This window comes from Megalobrama amblycephala, linkage group LG17, assembly GCF_018812025.1.
Source record: "Megalobrama amblycephala isolate DHTTF-2021 linkage group LG17, ASM1881202v1, whole genome shotgun sequence".
Lineage (NCBI taxonomy): Eukaryota > Metazoa > Chordata > Actinopteri > Cypriniformes > Xenocyprididae > Megalobrama > Megalobrama amblycephala.
The window spans coordinates 26,252,372-26,277,880 of NC_063060.1; the positions used below are offsets into that span (position 1 = coordinate 26,252,372).

A 25,509-nucleotide genomic window follows, 5' to 3' on the forward strand; every position below is an offset into this window, starting at 1 on the left:
CAGAGCTGGCACTGGACTGGGCTAGAAAAACAATGCAAAGGTTCTTCTTTAGAAATATTGTGGAATTCTGTGATTATTCAACCTTCAAGTTCAAGACCTGAGAACGTTTTACAGAGGTTGTCATCTGATTTCAAACAATTTACCATTAAAGGAACACTCCACTTTTTTTTGAAAATAGGCTCATTTTCCAACTCCCCTAAAGTTAAACAGTTGAGTTTTACCGTTTTCGAATCCATTCAGCCGATCTCCGGGTCTGGCGGTACCACTTTTAGCATAGCTTAGCATAGTTAATTGAATCTTATTAGACCATTAGCATTTCACTCAAAAATGACCAAAGAGTTTCAATATTTTTCCTATTTAAAACTGAACTCTTCTGTAGTTACATCGTGTACTAAGACCGACAGAAAATTAAAAGTTGCGCTCCATGGTACGGCAGCAAAGTTCCTTGATTATTACGCCGGAATGAGAGTATAGTTCCTAGCCATATCAGCCTAGAAAATCGCAACTTTTAATTTTCCGTTGGTCTTAGTACACGATGTAACTACAGAAGAGTCAAGTTTTAAATAGGAAAAATATTGAAACTCTTTGGTCATTTTTGAGCGAGATGCTAACGGTCTAATCAGATTCAATGAACTATGCTAAGCTATGCTAAAAGTGGTACCGCCAGACCCGGAGATCAGCTGAATGGATTTGAAAACGGTAAAACTCAACTGTTTAACTCTAGGGGAGTTGGAAAATGAGCCTATTTTCAAAAAGAGTGGAGTGTTCCTTTAAGTTCTCGCATGCTGACACCTGAGGAGGCTCAACACAATTGAAAATGAGTGGCCTGAATTTGAAACGGTTAAATAATACCCATATGATATTGTAAAATATGTTTGTATACTCCCTCCAACCGTAGCAGTAACATAAGGCTAAAATGAAGCATGTCTGTCCTATTGTCACATTTGCATGGCAGCTGGGGAGGCTCTCAGATGCCTCCAGCACAATCTGAAAAATTCATAGAACAGCATAATTTTAGCCACATAGACTGTCAGTGAATGTTTTTCCTGTAGTATCATTTTCTGTTGCAGTTTTCAAACAAGAATAATCTTCATTCTTAATACATATTGATAAATGAAAATGTACATAATCTTAAACATAATGATTTGTAGAGATTACCACAGATTACATTTTTTGTATTAAAAGACTGAGCAAATGTTGTGCTCTAAAAATGTTGAAAGCATAAAATCAACCACTGCTATTTTGCATGAGGCCAATGAAAAGCTTTGGGCTTTTTGTGCATCTGGCCAAGAGTCTGGTATGACGTCACGTACTCTCTTTTCTTGTGAGTTCCTGATGCAGGGTGGGTCACGTGGTCATTCCCTTTCCCCTATAGTTCCCTATGAAGAGCGCAACACGGGCAGTTCACTAGGGTTTGAGACACTGCCTGTGTCGCGCACTTAATCTCGGACAGTGCACTGGTCCACCTGGATGCCTTGACTTTCGTTTCTTTGCATTCAGTCCTAGCAAAAGAGACACTTTGAAAATGGCTGGAGCAATTATTGAGAATATGAGCACCAAAAAGTTGGTGATTGTGGGAGTAATTCTGCTTTTATTCCAAGCGTTCTCCTTTATGGTCGGAGGACTGATTGGTGAGTAGCTACTTTTACAATTCCGCCTAGATTTGATAGTTCAGGCTTTGTTGGCTTTTGCCTCACAGTGTGTAGCTATTCGTTCTGGTGTGCAACATTAGGTGGACTTTTTATAGCAAATGAAAAGTTGCGGAATGGCTTTGTTACAGTAGTGTCAAAGATGGGCGCTTATTTTCACCCCGTCGACTGCTGCAGTCTTTGTGCTGCTGCTTTCAGCATTTCGCCTGTAAGTTTGAGAGCCGATAAGATAGACGAGACATTGATTTTTACTCGCTACTTCAGCGCCTTGAAGTCTCTTGTTTTTTCCCGGGTCCCTGAAAATGCCATGAGGAACTAGATTAATAAAGACTCGGCTTGTTTAAACCCACTTGAGCTTGAATTTGACCATGAAAGAGTTTATTTGTCGGTCAGTATTGTTTAAAATAGCTTGATAACTATTAAGAGGTTTTGCTATAATACTTGCATATTGTGTATCGATACTTGTTTGTGTAGCGAGTACAACACGATAAAATATCATAAATGGCCTTCGATGCACATTTTATATTTTAAACAACTTTTAAATCATCATGTATAATTCAAAGGTATAGCAAAAAGACTAATAAAACTCAGGGGAAACCTTAGTACAACATTTAAGAAACGTACAACAAAACAAAAGCGTGATGTTATAGACATTATTCTGTGCGCAAACAATAGACAAAGCATTTTTTTTAACAGTGAAGTAGTATGTTGTATATTACAAACGTTATTTTTTGTGAAGTGTAGTGAATTATGTACTTCTTCCAGCCTTGTATTCTGCAGTTAAAGCAGTCAGTCCACTTCACATTAGCCAATAAAGGGTTAAACGAGGTGCATCTCCAGAACTTTTCTTTGATCTTACATCTGAACAAACCAGCCCTCTGTGCCCACAGGCTCTTCCAGCTCCTGCCTGCATTTTCACAAAGACCTCACCAATGTTATTCTTTGCCATTTTATGTGACAGCATAGCGATCAAATATTCCCTTCTATCTTAAGGATTGAGTATTCTTTTCCATGTAGCTTGTTCTAGTTTTGCACCAATGAGGGAAAAAATGGGTTTGTCCTCATCCACGCTTCCTCTTCTCAACCTCAGACCTGGTTTTGATAGGAAGGGAATCATTTCTTGGTCTCCTGCAGAATGTGGGATGAATGGTGATAAATTAGCTTTCTTTGGCTATTCTTGTCTGCGATTGATTTAATGAAGCGGGATTCCTTTGTGTTTGTTCGGTGGCTGGTGGCAGACTGGGTAATTGAGTAGAAAGGCACACTGTTCCCCGTTATTGGACATCTTAAACACGGCATGAGGTCACCGGCCGAAAGGCAACTATTATTTTATGGTGGTATTTTGAAGAGGGTTTGTTCCCAGGATTTTGGGTCAATGAATAATTGAACTTGGAGAGATTTAGTTTAGCTAATTTTGTTTGCTTAGTATATTTCACAGGAACTGGTTGTGCCCCTCAATTTTTAAGTCCACCCATTAGCTGTTAAGATATTGTGAACATTTTAATTGTGTTCTCTGAATTATTTTGGATTTAATACTACTAAACACTGCTGGAATAGAGAATGAACCTGAACAGTGTCCTCAAGCCATAGGCTGGTTCATATTATCTCTCACTTCCCGGTCACTTTAGATGTCCTCAATGACCCAGGAAGGGATCTATTGACTCATACTTAACAAACTACCAGGACCAGCCTCTTGAATGGTGGAGGAAGCCTGTCTTTACTTTCTCATGCTAATGATTCCCTCTTAGCAAGAGTTTATCAGAGGGTCACTTTACGAGTCTTGTATTCATTGTCTAGGCCCTTTGTTTTTATTATACTCTACCATTAAAAAGTTTGGGGTGGTGAGTTTGGGGCTGCATTTATTTGATCAGTACAGTACAGCAAATGCAGTAATATTGTGAAATATTATTACGATTAAAAATAACTTTCTATTTTGAATCTATTATAAAATGTAATTCCAGTCTGCAGGGTCACATGATCCTTCAGAAATTATTCTAATATACTGATTTGCTGCTCAAATAACATTTTCTTATTCATTTTGAAAACATGGAAGCCGTGATACTTTTTTTTTTTCGGGGTACTTTGATGGAAAGTTCTAAAGAGCAGCATTTATTTGAAATAGATATTTTGTAACAATGTAAATATCTTTACTGTTACTTTTAATAATTTTAATGCATCCTTGCTGAATATAAGTATTAATTTTCACATTTACTGGTCTTTTCTCTCAGTCTGTATTGTTTTAATTTGATATGCATGTGAATTTCTATGTAAATTATTTGTTAATTGTGTACAATTCATGTAATAATTTTCACTTCTTATTTACATTTGCTTTTATTGAACTGGTTGACACATTCTAAGGAGTCATCTCGGGACAATCAAATAGCATTAATGAGAAAATAAATTGATAAAAGATAAATATAAAAAAGGTTCATGCGATTCAAAAAGGTTCTTTCATTCCTTCCTTTCCCATACAATTCATATGAAACAGATTTTGATTATCTCCTACTTGTGTAAAATATGTGCACAAAAAAGTTATTAGTTATTAGAGAGAACATTCTTAAATTAATCATTAAATGATATTCAAATCTGTTTCCACAGCTCCGAGCCCCACCTCCGCCATCCACTACACGGCCACCAAGTGTGTGGACACCGTGAAGACCCACCATAAGGGCTCCAAATGGTTCATGCCATGGGGCCCCGACCAGTGCAGCAAGATCAGAGACTTTGATGAAGCCACGGCCAAGAGAATCGAGGCCAATAACATTGTGTTTGCGGTCCACATTCCTCTGCCCAACAGAGAGATGAGTGCCTGGTTCCAGTTCATGTTGGTTATTCTCCAGTTTGACATCGCCTTCAAAATAAAAAACCCCATTGGTAAGTAATGAAAACGTGAGATTCATTGTATGCGTTTAAGGTTATATTTTGCTCATCTACCCTGCAAAAACACAAAAACATGATATCGCTATATGGTTTTTTTTAAGCTTTTAAAAAAAATCACTATTTTGCTGAAAGTGTAGGAGGGGACGCGTGAACACCCAGAGGAATTTCCCATTCTATTCACCCAAAAGTAGATTGGATTTCTCACATGCTGTGAGAGGACTAACAATGATGGATAGTCTGTTTTCCCACTGTTGTAGTTGGAGCCTGAGGGACCTCAATAAGGATTTAGTCAGCATGCAGGTAGGGGGGAACTGCTCTAGGCTTTGACACAGACAATTGGAGGATAATAAAAAGAATGTATTCCTGCCATCTGGTTTCGTTGCCATTTCATGAATTAGGATACAGATGCAAAATCAACGTTTGAAGATTAAGGCTATGTCTACATTAATCCAGAGATACATTTGTGAAAAGAATTTTCGTTTTAAAAGCTCGTCATCCACACTAGCTTTTTCAAGAGTTTTAAAGGTATAGTTCACCCAAAAATGAAAATTACCCCATACTTTACTCACTCTCAAGCCATCCTAGGTGTATATGACTTTCTTCTTTTTAGCCAAACACAATCAAAGTTATATTAAAAAATATCCTGGCTCTTCCAAGCTTTACATCCTTATGTAGTTGCCGCAGTAAGCACAGCGAAGGCTTCCGTGTTTACGTTCGAATGCCGGCTCAGTATTAGCCAAAGCTAATCACGTGAGCAGCACGACACGTGTGTGTGTGTGTGTGTAATGCTGATGGAGGAGCCGGCCAATAATGAGTCAGCGTTCTGACATAGAACCTGGAAGTGCTGGACGCAAACAACATATGAGAATGACAGAAAAGAAGATGTTGTTGAATAAAGCCATTATTGTTTTGTTTTTGCACACAAAAAGTATTCTCTTCGCTTCATAAAATTAAAGTTGAACCACTGCAGTCACGTCGACTGTTTTAACCGATGTCTTTACTTGCTCTCTATGGATGAGTCATATACCTCTCGGATTTCATCAAAAATATCTTAATTTGTATTCTGAAGATGAACAAAGGTCATACCCTTAAGGTGTGGAACAACATGAAGGCGAGTAATTAATGACACAATTTTTATTTTTGGGGAAACTAACCCTTTAACCCCCTGGAGCTGTGTGGATTTATGATCGATTGATTTGGACTTCAAAAACTCATCCTCCAATCACTCCCATTATAAAGCTTGGATGATCCAGGATATTTTTAATATAACTGAATGTGTTTGGCTAAAAGAAGAAAGTCAAATACACCCAGGATGGCTTGAGGGTGAGTAAATTATGGGGTAATTTTCATTTTTGGGTGAACTATCCCTTTAAAGAAGTTTATCATCCACACTGAAGCATCACAAAATGCTTATATCATCTTACTGTGTGTGAATAAAATGTAATAAAAGCACACTAAGATGATACTGAGAGAACAAAGTTCTCATGCTATTCTTCTGGCACAATCATAGCAAAGTGTCACCACTTGCTGGTGCATTCATTTTGCACTCACACTTTGCAGTAACGTAATATGAAAATGTAAAATTGATCTTTAGCAACAATATGAAATTTAAAGGTGCCGTAGAAAGGAAAATTGAATTTACCTTGGCATAGTTAAATAACAAGAGTTCAGTACATGGAAATGACATACAGTGAGTCTCAAACTCTATTGTTTCCTCCTTTATGTAAATTAGATTTTTTTAAAAGACCTCCGAAGAACAGGCGAATCTCAACATAACACCGACTGTTACGTAACAGTTGGGATCATTAATATGTACGCCCCCAATATTTGCATATGCCAGCTCATGTTCAAGGCATTACACAAGGGCAGCCAGTATTAACGTCTGGATCTGTGCACAACTGAATCGTCAAACTAGGTAAGCAAGCAAGGACAATAGCGAAAAATGGCAGATGGAGCAATAATAACTGACATGATCCATGATAACATGATATTTTTAGTGATATTTGTAAATTGTCTTTCTAAATGTTTCGTTAGCATGTTGCTAATATACTGTTAAATGTGGTTAAAGTTACCATCGTTTCTTACTGTATTCACGGAGACAAGAGCTGTCGTTATTTTCATTTTTAAACACTTGCAGTCTGTATAATTCATAAACACAACTTAATTCTTTATAAATCTCTCCAACAGTGTGTAATGTTAGCTTTAGCCACGGAGCACTATCAAACTCATTCAGAATCAAATGTAAACATCCAAATAAATACTATACTTACGCGATTAGACATGCTGCATGACCAACACTTTGTAAAGATCAATTTTGAGGGTTATATTAGCTGTGTGAACTTTGTTTATGCTGTTTAAGGCAGTCGCGAGCTCGGGGGCGGGGAGCACGAGAATTTAAAGGGGCCGGAGCCTGAATCAGCGCATATTTAATGATACCCCAAAATAGGCAGTTAAAAAAATGAATAAAAAAAAAATCTATGGGGTATTTTGACACCTTAGACTTATATTACATATTTTGAAAACGCGTTCTACGGCATCTTTAATGGCACATAGAGAGTTTAAAGAGAGATGTATTGGTACAATAGATCACGTCTAAACATTCGTCATTATTTTCAAATACCTTAGTTTTTTACAGTCCCCACTTCAACGTGAAAATGGCGTTTTCAAATGTATACACTTGATAGAGTGTCTTCAAAAAGCTCAGTTTTTGCAGGACAAAAACACTGTCTCTGTGTGGATGGAAGGCCAAAAAGTAGAGGGAAAGATGCGTTTTCAAATGTATCTAATCTAGGCGTAGCCTAAATGGTGTCTATTAATATTTGAACTAAAAAGACAGTTACATTCCATCACAATTTCTTAGTTTAATCAGGTTCTTGATAGTGTCTCTTGATTTGTCAAGTTACTGTGTCTTTGTTTGAACCTGACTGGTTCCAGCCGTGTAGACTTGCGTAGTACTGTTGCCATTTAAAATCATCTGATTGTGGGAGGGTGGGGATCTGGAACGGCTCCAAGTCTGCCCTTTCAAAGACAGGATTAAACGGATAACACTGGCCACTAATGAAGAGCCATTGTCGAGCTAGAGCAGTCTGGGAAAGTGAGCGGAACATCGGCTCCTTCTAGCAGCATGAGCTACTTTGGCTATTCATGTCTTGAGAAATGTAGGAGGAGTCTTTTTTGGTTTCTTAACACATTAACTGCTAGCGAGGAAGCCACCATGCTCCTGCTGTTATATACTCCACCCTGAAGCACGTGCTTGTGCATAAACCAGAACAGAAACAAAGAACATTTTTTGCTTGTTTGGCACAATTTTCTCATTGTAAATGTCTTTACCGCAGATCATTGCATTATTCATTAGCATTCAGCACTTTTCAGAACTATTTTTGTTGTTCGGGGTTTTGTAGCACCATCTGGAATGTGCTCTCCTAGAAGATCCTCCTCAGCCAGATGTTATGTGTTTACCATGAGTCTTGTGTGATCTTCTGCCAGAGCTGTTTCTCTCTCTGTTGTGTCCTGTTCTCCGAGCAAGACCTCACAGATTGTCAACAGTCTTTTCTAATAAGGTCCTAAAAGGGATTCTTTTGGCACTCAGAATTCACCCATCACAGGCGAACTGTGCAGTGTTTGGAAAATTCAGAAATTCATTAGGAAAAAGTGTCATATTGTACAGAGAAAGATAAAGAGAAAGACATGTTACTGCTACTTCTAAATTACAGATGGCACATGGTTAAAGACATCAATGCAACTCAACTTCTTAAACACATTTTGTGTCATCAAAACAGCTGCATGACATCATCAGGTTACAGTTTCACATTTTGTTGTTTGTACTGTTATGTTTTATACAACAAATTGTCAGAATCTAGATATCTGAGGCTAGAAAATCCTCATGCTGGAAATGTATTTATAATAATATACATCTATAGTATAATGTAATGTAATAGAATTGGATGAGTTGGATTAGTTTAGATATATGAAGACTTTTTATTTTTATTTTTTATAGGCTTTATAGACAGACATATTGAGAGTGACTCTTGAAGGACCACTCTCAATCTGTCTATAATATAAAGCCTATAAAAAACAGTCTTTTAGTCTAGTATTTTACAATCACAATGCTTGTGATTATTATTAACACTCTGGAGTCGGGTAACGCACCAGCATGTTTTGCAGGATTTTTTTCACATTGCAGCAAAACAGACTTAAAATACTCCATCATTTTTTGTCATAGAGACATAAGTAATATATCAATTGAAACTATAGAATGTCTTCTTTTATTTGTGTACACTCAGAGTAAAAACAAAATGTTGTGCTTTTTGCAAAATAAAGAAAACTAACATGATGTGTGATCTTTCGTCTCCCTCTGAACGAAGTCCAATCTGATAGTTCTCAGAAAATTAAAGGTACAATTTGTAAGATATTCGCAGTAAAATATCCAAAAACCACTAGGCTAGTGTTATATATATTGTCCAGCTGATTCTAAACAATATCTCTAATGTTTTCAACTACTTGTAAATCATGAGAAAATTCCCATTCTAAACAGTGACACGGGGCAGTGCAGTCGCCTGTCAATGACGTCAGTTACCCTTTGTTACCGCCTTTACTGACGTAGAAACCACATGACAACAGTGTCGTGGACAAATGCGGAAGTAGTGTCTAGTGTCCAGCAAACCACTAGCTTGCTTCAAGCAGTTCCTTATTTACTTCTTGCACGTTTTATGGTGGATTGTGTTACTTATTTATGGAACATAATTACTGTTTACCATCTGCCGCTGGTTCTGTCGACAAGGACAGTTCCCGTAAACGTAAGCGTACGGGCCAACCAAATGACCCAAGAAGAGTTTGGGACAAGAGGAGAGAAAGAGCGAGGATCAATATCGGTGTTGCATTTTCTAGATGGAGAGAGCTTCGCGACAAACTTCACCTAGAAAGAGATGCCGATCTCGCTTGTGTTTTACTCGACAGGTGAGATGTTTTGATTCGTATCTTTACAGAAAACGTATGCCATTATAACGATCAACACGTTTAGTATTATGGGGCATACCCGCCAAACGCGGGGCATCGCGTCTCTAGACCCGCGCGAGGACGCGTCTGATCCATGGTCTGATCCATGGTCTGATCCATGGTCTGATCCATGGTCTGATCCATGGTCTGATCCATGGTCTGATCCATGGTCTGATCCATGGTCTGATCCATGGTCTGATCCATGGTCTGATCCATGGTCTGATCCATGGTCTGATCCATGGTCTGATCCATGGTCTGATCCATGGTCTGATCCATGGTCTGATCCATGGTCTGATCCATGGTCTGATCCATGGTCTGATCCATGGTCTGATCCATGGTCTGATCCATGGTCTGATCCATGGTCTGATCCATGGTCTGATCCATGGTCTGATCCATGGTCTGATCCATGGTCTGATCCATGGTCTGATCCATGGTCTGATCCATGGTCTGATCCATGGTCTGATCCATGGTCTGATCCATGGTCTGATCCATGGTCTGATCCATGGTCTGATCCATGGTCTGATCCATGGTCTGATCCATGGTCTGATCCATGGTCTGATCCATGGTCTGACATGGTCTGATCCATGGTCCCATCAGCGGTTGGGTAGAAGACAACAAATCCCATCATTCCACGCACCTTCTTAGCGTCATCAAACCACGTGATTGTTATTGTTTTGGTAGTGCGCCCTCTAGTGGCATGTCCTACAACCTGTACCTTTAAGTGTAACTTAGTGAATACTAATGACACAAAAATGAAACTTATGTCTAAAGACACATTGAAATGTCAGGTTTTAAATCATGTAAGTCAAATCGAAAACAAATATTCTCTTTTTATGTAATCTAAATGAAAAGAGAGCCATGTCAGATGTCCGAGATTCAGCTCATTATCCACTAATTCGGCCACACCCATGGAGCAAGCACTATTCAGACGAAAATTCTGAGGCAATACACGTATACATCTTCGCAATCGTGTATTTATTATCTTAAAAAGTGTGTTTCTGCATGTTATAGCCATGGTTAGCGATCTCTGGAAGCCTCTGTTGTTAGTTCCTGGAATGTCACATGGTATGCCTGTTCTTCACTGAGTCATTTGTGGAAAACCATTATTTTAAATTGTAATAATATTTCACAGTATTGCTGTTTTTTCTGTATGTTTGATATACAGTATGATGAGCTTGAGACATGTTTACAGAGGGTTTTTTCACATAGCCTACCTGACTGAAAGGGCTCATTATGCGGGTCTTTGTCTTCTCAGGTGTGAATCACAGCATTTTTCATGAAGATTCACACTTCCATACATACTGTGTTTCTTGACAAAATTTAAATATCTATATTGTTTTATATGAATGAGTAGGCAGGATAATTTTGACTTTATTTCAAAGCAAAAATTCTAGTTTACAACCTCCAATACCCAGAAGTCTTGTGAACACATATTTAATATTTATTTTTTGGCCTTATTTCAGGGACTTAAGTTTTTGTTTTTTGTTTTTTAATAAACGTTATTCCTTCAAAAATACAAACATGTGCATACATGTTGCTCACATATTATGGTAGCCTAGTTCGTGCTGAATACAGTGTTATGACACCTTTTCCATTAATATGTATATGAACAACTGAAAAAAGCACAAATGTCAGGGCATGTCAAAACTTCTCCCCAAATCAGCCTCAGACTCCAGAGGGTTAAAGGATTAGTTCACTTTCAAATAAAATTTTCCTGATAATTTACTCACCCCCATGTCATCCAAGATGTTCATGTCTTTCTTTCATCAGTTGAAAAGAAATTGAGGTTTTTGATGAAAACATTCCAGGATTATTCTCCTTTATAGTGGACTTCAATGGCCTCCAAATGGTTAAAGTTCAAAATTACAGTTTCAGTGCAGCTTCAAAGGGCTTACTAGATGAGGAATAAGGATCTTATCTAGCGAAACGATCGGTCATTTTCGAAAAAAATACAACTATATATGCTTTATAAACACACATTATCGCCTTGCACGTGCTTCCGCTTTCCGTATTCTTCAAAAAGCTTATGCTGTATGTCCTACGCCTTCCCTTTTCAACTTACGGAACGAACGCGGTGCCAGTTTCGTTTTTTTTTTTTTATTTTTTTATTTTTTTTTTTTTTAGGGAAGGTGTAGGACATACAGCGTACGCTTTTTGAAGAATACGGAAAGCGGAAGCACGTGCAAGGCGATCATCTGTTTATATAAAGCATATACAGTTGTATTTTTTTTGAAAATGACAGAACGTTTCGCTAGATAAGACCCTTATTCCTTGTCTGGTATCATTTAAAGCCCTTTGAAGCTGCACTAAAACTGTAATTTTGACCTTCAACTGCTTGGAGGCCATTAAAGTCCACTATAAGGAGAATAATCCTGGAATGTTTTCATCAAAAATCTTAATTTCTTTTCAACTGAAGAAAGAAGGACATGAACATCTTGGATGACATGGGGGTGAGTAAATTATCAGGAACATTTTATTTGAAAGTGGACTAATCCTTTAAGTGGGGGTCATTTTTTTTTAGGATTCTTAACCTAACCTAAGTCTCTGAGATCCTGACACCTTGCACTTCTGGAGACTCCAGGTAGGTTGCAGTTCTGGAAAACGTTTAGCCGTCCCTGGCCCACTTGGAAGAGGTGAACAATTGTACTTGGGCTCTGTTTAAGGCAACTGTGCCTAGTGTGAGTACACCCTAAGTGTAATGAGTTCAGTCTTAGAATGTTTCAGCTAGTCGTTAAGTCCCCAGCATAAACTAAATCTGGAAAATGGGATATCATAATTCAACTAAAGCACTAAGCGTTAGCCTGGTAGTTACCTCTCCTCAGCTACAATGTTGTATTATGAATAATTGTCTGAATGACTGCAAGTCGAGTATTCCACGGGAAAAGTGGAGGAGGAGGAGCACAGCGAGTGGGCGGGGCTAAGGCGTATGATTGAAGAGAATGTGCAGGATATTTTCATTTCTTGTTACAATCAAGTTTTAACTAATTCAAAAGGTGTAAATGATAATGCTCAATGAATAGGAAAGCCTATTTTCAGATGTATCTATCTATTGTAACCTAACTCATCAGACAATGATTTATCAGGAACATTTTACAGGGGCACAGCAAAACTTTACTGGGGCTTGTGCCCTAGTGAAAAAGGTCTAGTGACGCCCCTGTCACCATCGCCTCTGCTTTATTTTCCATGGAGTGCCACTGGTTCTTGCTTTCTCATCTCTCTGGTCCAAGCAGCAACAGTTTGGCTGGTCTCCAGCAATAACACAGCTGTTGAAATGGCTTAGTCGCCGGGGTGATGCGCGCTGCGCCCGGGCGGAATGTTTGTGTGCGCTAAGCTGACATTCAAAGCTCTTTGGCACAGCCGCTCGTAGGTGGGGGCCACTGCAGACACGCTGGAGGAAAGAGGACCGGGCTAATAATGTCTGCCGCTCTCTGCCTTTCTTTTCCTCCTGCCCCTCCCCCCATAAAGCTCAGCCCTCCATGTCCAGGAATTCTCTTTAGTTCTTTCCAGCTTGTTTCATAACACAACAAGGATCTCTTTAGAGAGGTGAAGTGGAACACACAGGACTGTGCAAAGCGATCTAAACCACGGGCCCCTTTCCCAGCTACCTCCTGCTTTCCCAAAGCTCAGAAGAATCATACCACATGACTCTGTAATACTCTGACAATCCCTCATGCATATTTGCTGCTTGAGTTTTGAACATTTAGGAAAACGCCCGTCTGTGAGGTTATGATTGACTTGAATGGGGTGTCCATAGATTAAATGACTCCCAGGTTACCTTGAGCTACTTTTAGCCACACAACGATGACAAGACTTATTCATGAGAATGGTATGAGCTGTCATGAATCTGTCATTTCACGTCTGCATTTGGCCTTGTGCATAAATGTCCGCTGCTGTTCTTCAGTCAGCAGGCACTCGTTTAATTTTTCCCGATGTGAAGGTCTTGAAGAGATAAGATAATCTCGAAAATGAAAATTCTGTCATCCTTTACTCACCCTCATGTTGTTGCAAGCCTGTGTGAAATTTTTTTTTTTTTCCCCTTCGGAACACAAAATATGAGTTTGAGGAATATCCTGACTAATTTTGTCATTTAGCCATATGTGATTGTGTGAGTAACAGACTGAATTTAATACTTGATACAAGTACTTGAAAAATTCTTAAGTTCTAGAATAACTTCTTAAGATTATTGTATTTTTTTTTTTTCTTTAAAAAAATGGACTTTGGTGTTATCTGATTTTATGGCAGTACTTACAGAAGACTCGCTAATCTGCTCAATGTCAAACACCTTAAAGGCCGTTTTTTGCACTGCCTTCAGTGCACTTAATATGATTAATAATCATATTAAGTGCAAACCATTTTCATCACAAATGGCTTGACGGGAGTTCACCACTTGCAGTCACAGTTTTTAATGTGATGTGTATTTGAAATAGTTGTTTTTAAAGAGTCTCAAGATTAACACATACAGTAACAAATGTATTGCTCATGGTTAGTTCATGTTAGTTAATATATTAACTAATGTTAACAAATGAACCTTTATTGTAAAGTGTTACCCAAATATTCTTAACTCTGTTCTTAAGTTTGAATATAAGAAGAACATGGCAATTGGGAAGAATTTTATTCTTAATGTTTTGTGAATCCGACCTTGATCCAGTTGTAGCGGTTAACAGGGGAAGATTATCTGGCAATAAATTAAATCACTTAAATGTATTTTTTTTTCCCCCAGTCAGTTGCTATTGTGTATGTTCAGGGGACTTGGATTAACAGGGAAAACGAGTCATATGGACCATTTTTGTAATAAATTCTATATTGTACTTTTGGAGCTGGAGACTCTCTCCCAGTCCTCATTTTCATTTTTATAATTTGAAAAAAGATTGGCCAGGATATTCCTTAAATCATCTTTTGTGTCGCACAGAAGAAAGGAAGTCATATGGGTTATTATTTAATTATATTAGTTGATCTATAATGCAGCAACTGTTAGTGGTTAAAGTGCAATATCAAAATGAAGTAAGTGTGTTCTTTGTGGGCGTGTAGATGATGGAGCTTTGGTCACCATGGACGTTGGTCTGGCCTACAGAGACAGCACCCTGAGTGAGTGGACTGAGATGGCCCATTCCATAGAGCATCGCAAACTGAGCTGCAATTTCACTGCACCCAAGGTAAACGCAATAGTCATTTCTGACCCATACCAGATCCAACTCACTCCTTACTGGAAGTGTTAAGACCATTCTACAAGGCTATAAGGCTGTGGCTTGTTGTTGATCAATTTATTCATTTGTCAAAATGAATATAGCTTCTACATTTTTAGTTCCCTTCAGTCTTTGTAAGAATATTTTTTTTCAATTTTATTTTCAGACTTTTGAGAATGAGGGCCGTTACTATGATTGTGACCTGTTGCCCTTTATGGAGGTTGGCAGCGTGTCCCATAAGTACTATCTCCTCAACATCCGGTTACCTGTCAATGAACGCAAAAAAGTCAACATTGGGATTGGAGAAATCAAAGACATCCGTCTTGTGGTGAGTTTCATATTGTGACTTTGATGAATGTAGTCATAGGATGCATGTTTAAAACTCACCGTTGTGTAGACGGTTTTGTTTGAGCGTTGTTTGCATGGGAGGATTTTGGCCCTGTCTCGGCTTGTTATAATTGGCACAAACTTCTGGACAGGGCAATGGTTATGCAAATGTTAGTGGACTGAAGACATCTGGACTGCATCACATCTTAATCTTCACTTTTGTTTGGCTTGCTCCTCTTATTTGGCTCTCGGCAAACAACCATACCCATCAATTAAGTGTCCTTAATGTGTTTCTCATGATGTCACTGTAATGTCCCTCTCAATCTTACTTTCCAGGGCATTCATCAAAACGGTGGCTTCACCAAGGTTTGGTTTGCCATGAAGACATTCCTCACTCCCAGCATCCTCATTATCATGATCTGGTACTGGAAGAGAATCACCCAGATGACCCGGCCACCCGTCCTGCTAGAAAAGTAAAGCCATGTTTCTGTCACTTCCTTAGATTTAGATTGCTTTAAACTTGGCTTCTAGGTCAAAAGCTATCATGGGACTATATTTTTTCTGGTTTTATTAGTTTACTGGTCACTGGAATAAAGAAATATGAGAGAGCTTAGATCCTCACACTGATGTGACCATAGGAAACATTTTATTATTAACATTTTCTGGCTGGGGTGGTTGCCAGGGCATTGGTTGAAAGGGGTTACGAGTTGTTTTTACAGTGCTGCTATGTGGTTGTTAGGTGCCTGCTTACTCCTCCCTCAAATCTCTGTAATATTCTAGTCTCTAAATATGGCCCAGAGTACGTCAATGGGATTTTTGATGTTGTTGTTGTTGTTGTTGAATACATTTACATTTATTCATATGGTATACACGCTTTTATTCAAAGAAACTTCAAGTTTTTGCATTTTATCAGCTCATGCATGCCCTGGCAATTGAACCGTGACCTTGGCATTGTTAGTGCCACGCTCAACTGTTTGAGCTGCAGGAATGCATTTGGCATTTAATTTCTCAATACAAAATGCATTGCTCTGTAAACAGTAGCTGCGTTTACATGGATTCTGATAATCCGATTGTAATCGGACTAGTAGCACAGTCGGAATAAAGTCACATGTAACTGCGTCAATCAAAATGAATTGGCCAAATCCGATTAAAATTGAATTTGGATTGTAAGGGATGGTTCAAACCTTTTCTAATCCAATCGAGAGGACATGTAAACACTTGATTGGATTGAAACCCAAAACTGGAAAGCGCTACGCATGTGCATGAATTCACCAAACAAAAGGTGTCTATGTAAGCATAGCTAGTGTTTCATATAACACCATTATAGTCAGATGGCCAAGATCTGATACTAATGGAAACTGATATTTGCTAAATAAATCTTTTTCATCATTTCACTTCATCTTTCTTCTTTACAAACTAAACGCCACATGCACCATCCATCCATTTCTCCCTCACTCTGGTTTGGCACTAGCAGTCCCAGAAGACAGAAAGCTCTCAGCTAGTCATACTTTGTGCGACTTGCAGACAGGATAATTATTTTTTCATGTTTTAAAAGCTTTGCCGAGCCGACTAGCATACTTTTCCACTAAAGTGTCAAGATGGAAACTAGAATACATCTCAAAGAGGAGCCCAAGAATGTGTGACATGAGCTCCCTTGCTGATTTTCTTATTACTGAAATGATGCCAGAATGCTGCTTCATGCCAGTGGAGCCGACAGAGACGCTGTGAGTGTGCGAGTTACACGCGTCTCCAGGGAACAGCTTTTTTTAGTTGACGTCATGGATGTGTGCTGTCTTGCATTCTTGCACTTCACAGCTAGCTTTTTGTGCCCTTGATGTTTGAGAGGAAGCTAAGCGTCTAGTTTTTTCCCTGTAATTCTTTTAGTTTTTGAAATCATTTGCATATGCTGAATTACTGCTCATGAAACACTTTCTTTCTTTCAAAAAAATTAAATTTTATTGACCCCAAACTTTTGAATGGTAGTGTACCTGCTGTATTTAAAAACATTTTTCTATGAACTTAGTACATATGTTTTGAACTAAAGTTTATTTTTATTTATTTATTTATTTTTTTAAACATATCCTTTTCTTTATTGTGGGATTGCTTGTCAATTAATATCATGTTTTACTTTTTGACAGCTGAAAAGCTGCTTTGTTCACATCGGCAGCAAACAAATACACCTTCGTACCCTCACCAGAGTTGAAATCATGGGACATTCCCAGCATTCCAACACAATATGGTCTCTTTCTGCCCCGATCGGGCAGGCTGGAATGTTGTGATTCATGTGTTTGAAGTCACATTCCACACCCCATCTCGGTCTCACCGAATGGTCTTTTAGCTTGTCCCAGCATGCCTGCTTTTGAACACTAGAGAACAAAGAGCAAGATGAAGTCAAATCTGTTTGACCTTTTTTGATGTTTTGGTTCTTCTTGGTTCTACTCTTTTGGTTTCTTCTCAGATACATGCCTAGTTCTGTCATGAAACTCTAGATGGCGCAGGCTGATGGATCCTTAACGCAAACTGATGATATTTTCATAGTGAACTACTTGCCGAACTGATTGGTTCGTGTTGCATTTGCAGCCAATGAGCTTGCTGCTCACATCATTTAAATGGCTGTTTAGCATTAACTATAACGGCTTACTGTGTGCTTTCAAAGTTCCTCTGAAACCCTCCACTTCCCCAGCTAAACGTATAGATCTGCTATGGGTAATTTTATATATGCAATTTGTCAGCAGCAGTATGTCTTGCATACGCACAGCAGCGTATCAGTATATGTATTGGCAGTAGCAAGTTCCTGTACTTGCTCTGCAGCATTAATCTACAACTACAGCAATATTTAACAGCAGCAGCAATAAAGCAGTTCTATTTCGCCAAGACCAAATACATTAACAATGTCATATCCATTACTATGTTAAAATCTTTTGAGAGTTGATAGATAGAAAAGTTGGTAATAAAGTGATCTTCGCTAGTATATTGATAATGATCCTGTCTCTGTACACTCTTAGGGTTATCTTCGCTCTGGGAATCTCCATGACCTTCATAAATATCCCAGTGGAATGGTTCTCGGTGGGTTTCGACTGGACCTGGATGCTGCTCTTTGGTGACATCCGTCAGGGCATCTTCTATGCCATGCTGCTTTCCTTCTGGATCATCTTTTGTGGAGAACATCTCATGGTATCTCATTTTTCCTTTTTGTCCAAACAGCAGACAACTGATGGAGTGTTTGAGCTACTAACTGAGTTACTTGACCTGATTGCCATACTCAAAATTTAAAACAAAGTTTATTACTATAATGGATTCTTTTGTTTTTTTTTCCTAGGACCAGACTGAGAGAAACCGTTTTTCTGTGTACTGGAAACAGGTTGGACCCATTGTTTTTGGCTCATTCTGCCTCTTCATCTTTGATATGTGTGAGAGGTGAGCCAAGTTGAACTTCACGCATTCTTGGCATGAAGTTACTGTCCTTAGTTCCCATCTAACTCGAGTTCTTTGGTGCTTAGTGCTGCTGGGTAAACATTTTTTTTTCCTTCGTAGAGGAGTACAGCTGAAGAATCCTTTCTACAGTATCTGGGCCTCAGATGTTGGAACAGAGCTGGCTGTATCCTTCTGAAAGTGTGGGCTGTTGGTACAGATGTTTCTTAAACAAAGAGAAACTGTTTGTGATGATGGCTGATGATAATCCCAGCGGTGTTCAGTCTCTATTATGGTTATGCATCCTATACTGCCTTGCGTGCCACATATGTTCAGTCTTAACATGTAGTAAAGGCGTCTAGACTAAATGATGATCCACAGGAAGATTTCTTAGCACAGTGTATATCACAGAAGTACAGAAATCAGCATAATAGTATTGTTAAGTTATGACTTTAACTGAGGTTGGTGCAGATGGCCTTCATCATTGTAGCAGGAATCTGTGCATGTCTCTACTTCCTGTTCCTGTGCTTCATGGTGTTCCAAGTGTTCAGAAACGTCAGCGGGAAAAGGTCATCCTTACCTGCTATGACGAAGGCTCGTCGACTGCACTATGAGGTAATGAGTAACCTAGATAGTGTTAGCATTTATATGACTAGCAAGCTTTCTGGTTGAACACACAAAAGAAGTGTTTGTTCAAACAAGTTTAGAAAATAGCTAAAACTAAAGAGTTTATGATCATAAACTGACTGCTGATGAGAATAATAACTATGCTGCTAGATATAGTTAAACAGTTTGAATGGTAGTGTATTTATTAACCGTTTTTATGCTCACCAAGGCTGCATTTATTTGATCAAAAATACAGTAAAAAACTGTAATAATGGGAAATATAAGAAAACAGAAAACAGTTATTTTAAATTGTAATATTATTTTTGAATTTTCAGCATCATTACTCCTGTCACATGATCCTTCAGAAATAATTCTAATATGCTGATTTGGTGCTTAAGAAAGTTTTCTTATTATTATCAATGATGAGAACAGTTGTGCTGCTTAATATTTTTGTGGAGCCCGTAATACATTTTTAAGCATTCTTTGTTGAAAATTCAAAAGAACAGCATTTTTTTTTTTTTTAATGGAAACCTTTTGTACCATTATAAATGTTTTTACTGTCACTTTTGATCAATTTAATGCATCCTTACTGAATAAAATGTAATAATTAAAAACAAAAAAAAAGAGATTAAGAAATCTTACTGACCCCAAATTTTGAATGGTAGTATGTAGCTTTCTTTAATGTCAATTAAGAATAATATATAATACCGAATAATCAACTGATAGTTTTTAAAATGAATACTGAATGAAAACAGACATAACACACAAAATGGTGCTGAGCTTTTTATCGCACTCAATTTAAATTTTTTTTTTTAAGTTCCATGTGTTTATTTGACCATTTTGTATGTTTATAGCTTGAGTTTCTTAAGTTATATATCTTTTTTTTTATTTTTATTATTTTAGGGCCTCATCTTCCGCTTCAAATTCCTGATGTTGGTCACGCTGGCATGTGCTGCCATGACGGTAATCTTCTTCATCATAAGCCAGGTATAGATTATTTATCAACTAAACCTTTTTCTACATGATATTCCATTGCAGATTATAGATGGATGGATTCATTCAGATGATGTATGTGTTAACAGGTGAATGAGGGTCACTGGCACTGGGGAGGGTACACTGTTCAGGTGAACAGCGCCTTCTTCACTGGAATCTATGGCATGTGGAACCTCTATGTGTTTGCCCTTATGTTCCTCTATGCGCCATCTCATAAACGCTACGGGGATGAGCAGTCAAGTGGTAAGACTCCTAAAGAGCAAAATGCATTCGCAGAAGCAGTTTCATGTCAGCAACACAAAGAAATCAGTACCTGCAGTACTGCAAAGGCATTCATTAGCACCATGTTATACAGTCTCCTGGTGTTTGGTTTGTTTCAAGACAAGCTCATCTTGATGCCAGGAAAAGGTGGGGCGTATGTTTTTTTTTTTTTCTCTTTTGGGGAAATGGGCCTCTTTGGCGGCAGTGGGTGTCTCTAATCTAGGCCAGGCTTCCTACTTGGGTTGGTGTAATGAAAACCATCAATATCTTGATGTCATGCTTGAAACTTTCTTCACAGTTTTCTGTTCCCAAATGGCATATGTTACTAGATTATTCATTCAGGAGGTAGATTTCCAAAAATGACTTCAATATTAAATATTTTGTCGTTAACAAAAATTAAAAAATTGTGGGTAAAAAATTTTCACTTAATGATATTATATTGTTTGACTTGTCAATGGTCATATCCTAATTCCCCCCATATTATAATTTGAGTAAATGTAAGAGCTGAAAATCTGTTTATATTGACTTTACTGATAAGATGTTTGTAGGTAGAATATGGTGCTAAAAATTGAGCTTTGCCATCACAGGAATAGATTACATTGTAAAATGTACTAAAAGAGATCAGTTATTTTAGATTATTGTAAAAAGATTGCAGTATTACTGCTTTTACTGTAGTTTTGATCAAATAAATCCAGCCTTGGTGGGCACTAGAGACTTTTAAAAACATTCAAAAATCTTATCCACCTCAAACTGTTAAATGGTAGTCTAAGTTTATATACAAATTTTTATGCAGCTTTATGTATAAAAATAAGTGTGTGTATATATGTGAAAAAGTGCTATGGAACTATTACTTGACTGGTAAGTCTTTTAAGCTTTTTTTTAAATAGCCAATAAGGGTTAGAAATGGTGAAAATATGCTTCCTTACTTTTAGGCTATGTTCAAACTGCCAGCAAAAACATTTTTGCATATTCGGATTGTGTTCAGATGGGTTTTTAAAGTCTGCAAAAACAAATCTATTATTTATATATATATCATTTATTTTTAATTATTTTTCAAATTTGATTCATACCAAATTTGGAGGTGGTTTGAAATACGATTCCAATCAGATTTTGACAGATCTGTCTTTCAAATGTTTTTTTTTTTTTGTGCCTCAATGTGACGCACAGTGATAAGATCAAAACTGTCGATGGAAACAGCGCACCGCAAAGCCGGCCGTGACTACAGCATGAAACTAGAGGTTGACCGATAGTGGATTTTACCAACAACAATAACTAAGTTGCCAGTAACCAAATAATCAACTGATAGTTTTTAAAATGAATACTGAATGAAAACAAACATAACACACAAAATGGTGCTGAGCTTTATTACAAAAATTGAAAAACAATACTGAACCATAAAAATGTACTAAAAATTTTCAATTATAAAAATATATATATATTGCTTATACCTTGATAATTCATGTTCATAGTGCATTAACTAATGTTAAGAGAAAATACTTAAAAATTTAAAAAGAAACATCTTTAAAATGGAAAGTTTATTAGTAAATTAACAATGAACAATACTTTTATTAACCTTAGTTAATGAGCACGTTTACATGCACACCAGATAACTCACAAATATCAGCTTACTGAAATATCCAGTTTTCCCTGTTTACATGCAAACCAGTAACCTGACAACGCAAGTAAACCGTGTTTACATGACTTTATTAATAAATCGGGTTATTTCCCTGTAGTGACGTCAAAAAAATAATCATTTACGTATCTGACTCCAAGTATTCCATATGTTATGTCAGTTGTGATGTTAAATCCAAACAGTCATGCTTAAAGGGTTAGTTCACCCAAAATCCCATGATATACTCACTCTCAAGCCATCCTAGGTGTATATGACAAACATAATAGGAGCTGTATTAAAAAATTATCCTGGCTCTTCCAAGCTTTATAATGGTAGTGAATGGCGCTCATGATTTTGAAGACCAAAAAAGTTCATCCATCCATCATAAAAGTAATCCACACGGCTCCAGGGAGTTAATAAAGTCCTTTTGATTGTTTTTTGTAAGAAAAATATCCATATTTACAACTTTATAAACTATAATAATAACCAGCTTCCGGTAAACATCCGTACACAAGTCGAGTATGGTGGAAACGTAACCTCTGACGTGGTTACATACGTGTGTACGCCTACATCCTTACCAAAGCAGCCCATGCAGATTTTATCTCTAATGTTGTTTTCTCTTCTCTGAGCTCAACATATTGAAGGCATTAGGTCTTTACCAGCCTTTTTTGAAGGTCTCACTCTTGTCTTGGTCTAAACAGAATTTGTTTCGGTCCCAGACTAAGAGGACTCAGAATTTTATTTCAAGACAACATCTGTGAGGATATTAAATTGTCACATTGTTCCTGTGATTGGATGTAAAACTTCCTGCTTCAAATGAAATCAGTAACATTTCTAATTGGTCTTTTTGTTTGTTTGTTTCTGTTGAGGGTCAGAAGTATTTTCTTGTTTATGCTGTATCTTCATCTAGAGAAAATATTGTCGCCTTAACTTTAAATCAGTTTCCTGCTGTTTCTGCCTTATCATAATGATCTGTTAGTGTAAGTGTTGATCAGTCTCTGATACATTTTCCTCTCTCCTTCCATATAGCTGATCAAGGTGGAAACAGTGGAGAGGACATTCAGCTGACCACCACCATCACACATGCGGACGGGCCTACAGAGATCTACAAAATGACCGGCAAAGAAGCTCAAGAGTAACTGTCGCCTTTACCTCCAACAAGAGCCAGCAGAGTCTCAAAAGTTCAAGCAATACGCTGTGTGGTCCCCCTCATTTCACTCACAGCCTCACAAATATTAAGTCCCCTTTTCACAGTTTGACTTTCCATTCTACTGAGGTTCAGTCTAAGAACGGCCGCTTGTGCCGAGCTGTAGAAAAATGGAGTTGCACACCATCTTGTGGTGCTGGGAGAATTACCAAGTGTATCTGGCACTGTGGATAGGCAAACACACTGGTGATGGCAAGGACCAATATAACGTACTTCTAAAAACCGAGAAGAAAAGGAAACAAGGACATTGTTTCCTGTTGATATATTTTGTAGCTGAGATTGTTTGCCCCTTTCATTTTGTAATTACAAAACAAGGAAGAAAAACTGTTAGCATACGGTATAGTCATGTATGTATTTGTTGGTTGATCCTTCCTCATCTGACTTCCTTAAACACTCCCCACCAAATGTAAACACATGGAAACCATAACGTGAATAACTGAATTCAAACCAAGGTCTCTCAGAACAAGGTGCGGATGTCAAGTGACATAGATTGATCCTTATGTTCTGAATGGCAAACACTATGTTCTATGTTACAATGTAGAGATATATTTTTTATAAAGTGCTTATTTTCATCTTTATGAAAGCATTAGAGGCTGTATTGTATCATTGTGTTGTAAAAGTTGAGTTTTTCTTTTTTCAATTTGTATCATGGAAATTTAGGGGTTTGTTTTTTTTCATGCTTTTTATGCTAATTTAAATAAATAAAAAAAAACATTTTAGATTTGTTTGGTTAATGGGACTTTGCTTATATTTGCAGTACAAAAATAAATCTCAGAATTACACTATAACTTAATGGGAGGCTAAATAGAATCTTATATAAAGAGACAAATGTGTAAAACATTTTTAATTTGCAACTCGCTTAAAAATTTATGCTGCATCTTGCACTTTTGGTTTATATGCAGTCGTGAGAGATGCAAAACATTAGCGCAGGTTTTGACTTGGAGTTCAGAGTTTTCATATTTATGGGATTATATTTCAGAAGAATCCAGGTCAAGTCAAACTTCATAGCAAAATTGTACACAACCACAGTTTATCCAAAGTGCTTTACAGTGAGAAAGAGGAAAACAAATGCATACATAAAAAACAGAATAATTGAAATGAAATTCAAGTAAAATATGCATATACATATATAAAACACAGACTATTCAAGTAGTCTTGAATACGCAGCATCACAGAGAATAAAAATGAGTCTTTGGCGACTACAAAGAAAGCTCAGATCACCTTTTGATTTTTCTCCAGCGAGAATGAGAGACAAATACATGATCATGAACTGATTACATGAACTTAATGACCTAGAGGCTGTGTATGGCTGAATGAGATCACAAATATAGCACGGAGCCATTTTGTGCAGTGCCTTGTACAGAAAAAGACAAATCTTCAACTCTAAATTTTATTGGGAGCCAATGTAATGAGGCAAAGACGGAGATATAGGATCCCTTTTCTTAGTTCCTGTTAACAGTCTGGCTGCTGCATTTTGAACTAACTGTAAGCCAGACAGGGTGGAGTGAGGTATAGGCCAACTACGACTATTAAAAAAAAAAAAAAATTTTTGCTAATTAAAACTAAAGGAAAATTGGAGAACCTAACTGAAATAAGATTAAGTATTAAAATTACTAAATAAAACTGAAATAAAATGTAAATTATTTAAAAATAGACTAATAAAAAGACAAAAGTGCATAAAATTACTAAAATGTTTCAATTAAAACTGAAAATACAAATATAAAAGATAATTCAAAACAAAGAAATTCTAAGAATAAGTTGTTTTAGAATTTAGGATTAAATAGCAAACCCTGCCAACTCTATTTCATTGCTTAGTATTCTGCGGTCTCTTCCTGCCGCCCATCTCTGCAGCACAGCAGCCTTTCAGTTTATTTCAGGCTCAACAATGTCCTGCTGTGTTCTTTGACCAGGTGCAGTCTAGTGCTCCACTGGTGTAATAATAGAGATGGACTAACGTATATTTAATATATACAGTGTACACAGGGCAAGAGATGATTTTTTTTCTGCTTCAGAAGTGGCCAGAGCCTTTTAATTCTACAGAAAGATCATATAGTTTGTCATTAATTAATACAGAACTGAAAAAAGCTTACATATTAAGGATTTATTTTGTACTAGACCTAATCTGTTCTACATGTGAATTCACCTGTTGTGAATAAATGTGACTCAAACAGATACAAAATAATGTGTCAAATATTTAGAATATCACATCTGTAATGGTGTTTCTAAGTACTAATGAGACCAACTTAAAATGAGGGAACTTATCTTAAAATCCTAAACAATTTATATATGGCTTTATTTGTGTAACCGAGTTTCAGGCTAATGGTTGAGACAGAAAATATAATGACATTGAACAGGTAAAATGTGGAAAGAGGACCTTCAGGGTGA

At 37.4% G+C, this 25,509-nt stretch overlaps 1 protein-coding gene across 1 annotated transcript; it reads left to right on the forward strand.

The window, feature by feature from the left end:
- The first annotated feature begins 1,356 nt into the window (after nucleotides 1–1,356).
- wls (Wnt ligand secretion mediator) lies at nucleotides 1,357–23,843 on the forward strand. Its single transcript, XM_048163881.1, has 12 exons — nucleotides 1,357–1,631; nucleotides 4,248–4,523; nucleotides 14,553–14,677; nucleotides 14,874–15,035; nucleotides 15,371–15,507; nucleotides 18,040–18,208; nucleotides 18,354–18,451; nucleotides 18,569–18,632; nucleotides 18,917–19,060; nucleotides 19,955–20,038; nucleotides 20,134–20,287; nucleotides 22,947–23,843. Exons 1-12 carry the CDS (start codon nucleotides 1,526–1,528, stop codon nucleotides 23,054–23,056), a joined length of 1,629 nt encoding a protein of 542 aa, XP_048019838.1. The 5' UTR covers nucleotides 1,357–1,525; the 3' UTR covers nucleotides 23,057–23,843.
- The last annotated feature ends 1,666 nt before the right edge of the window (nucleotides 23,844–25,509 follow it).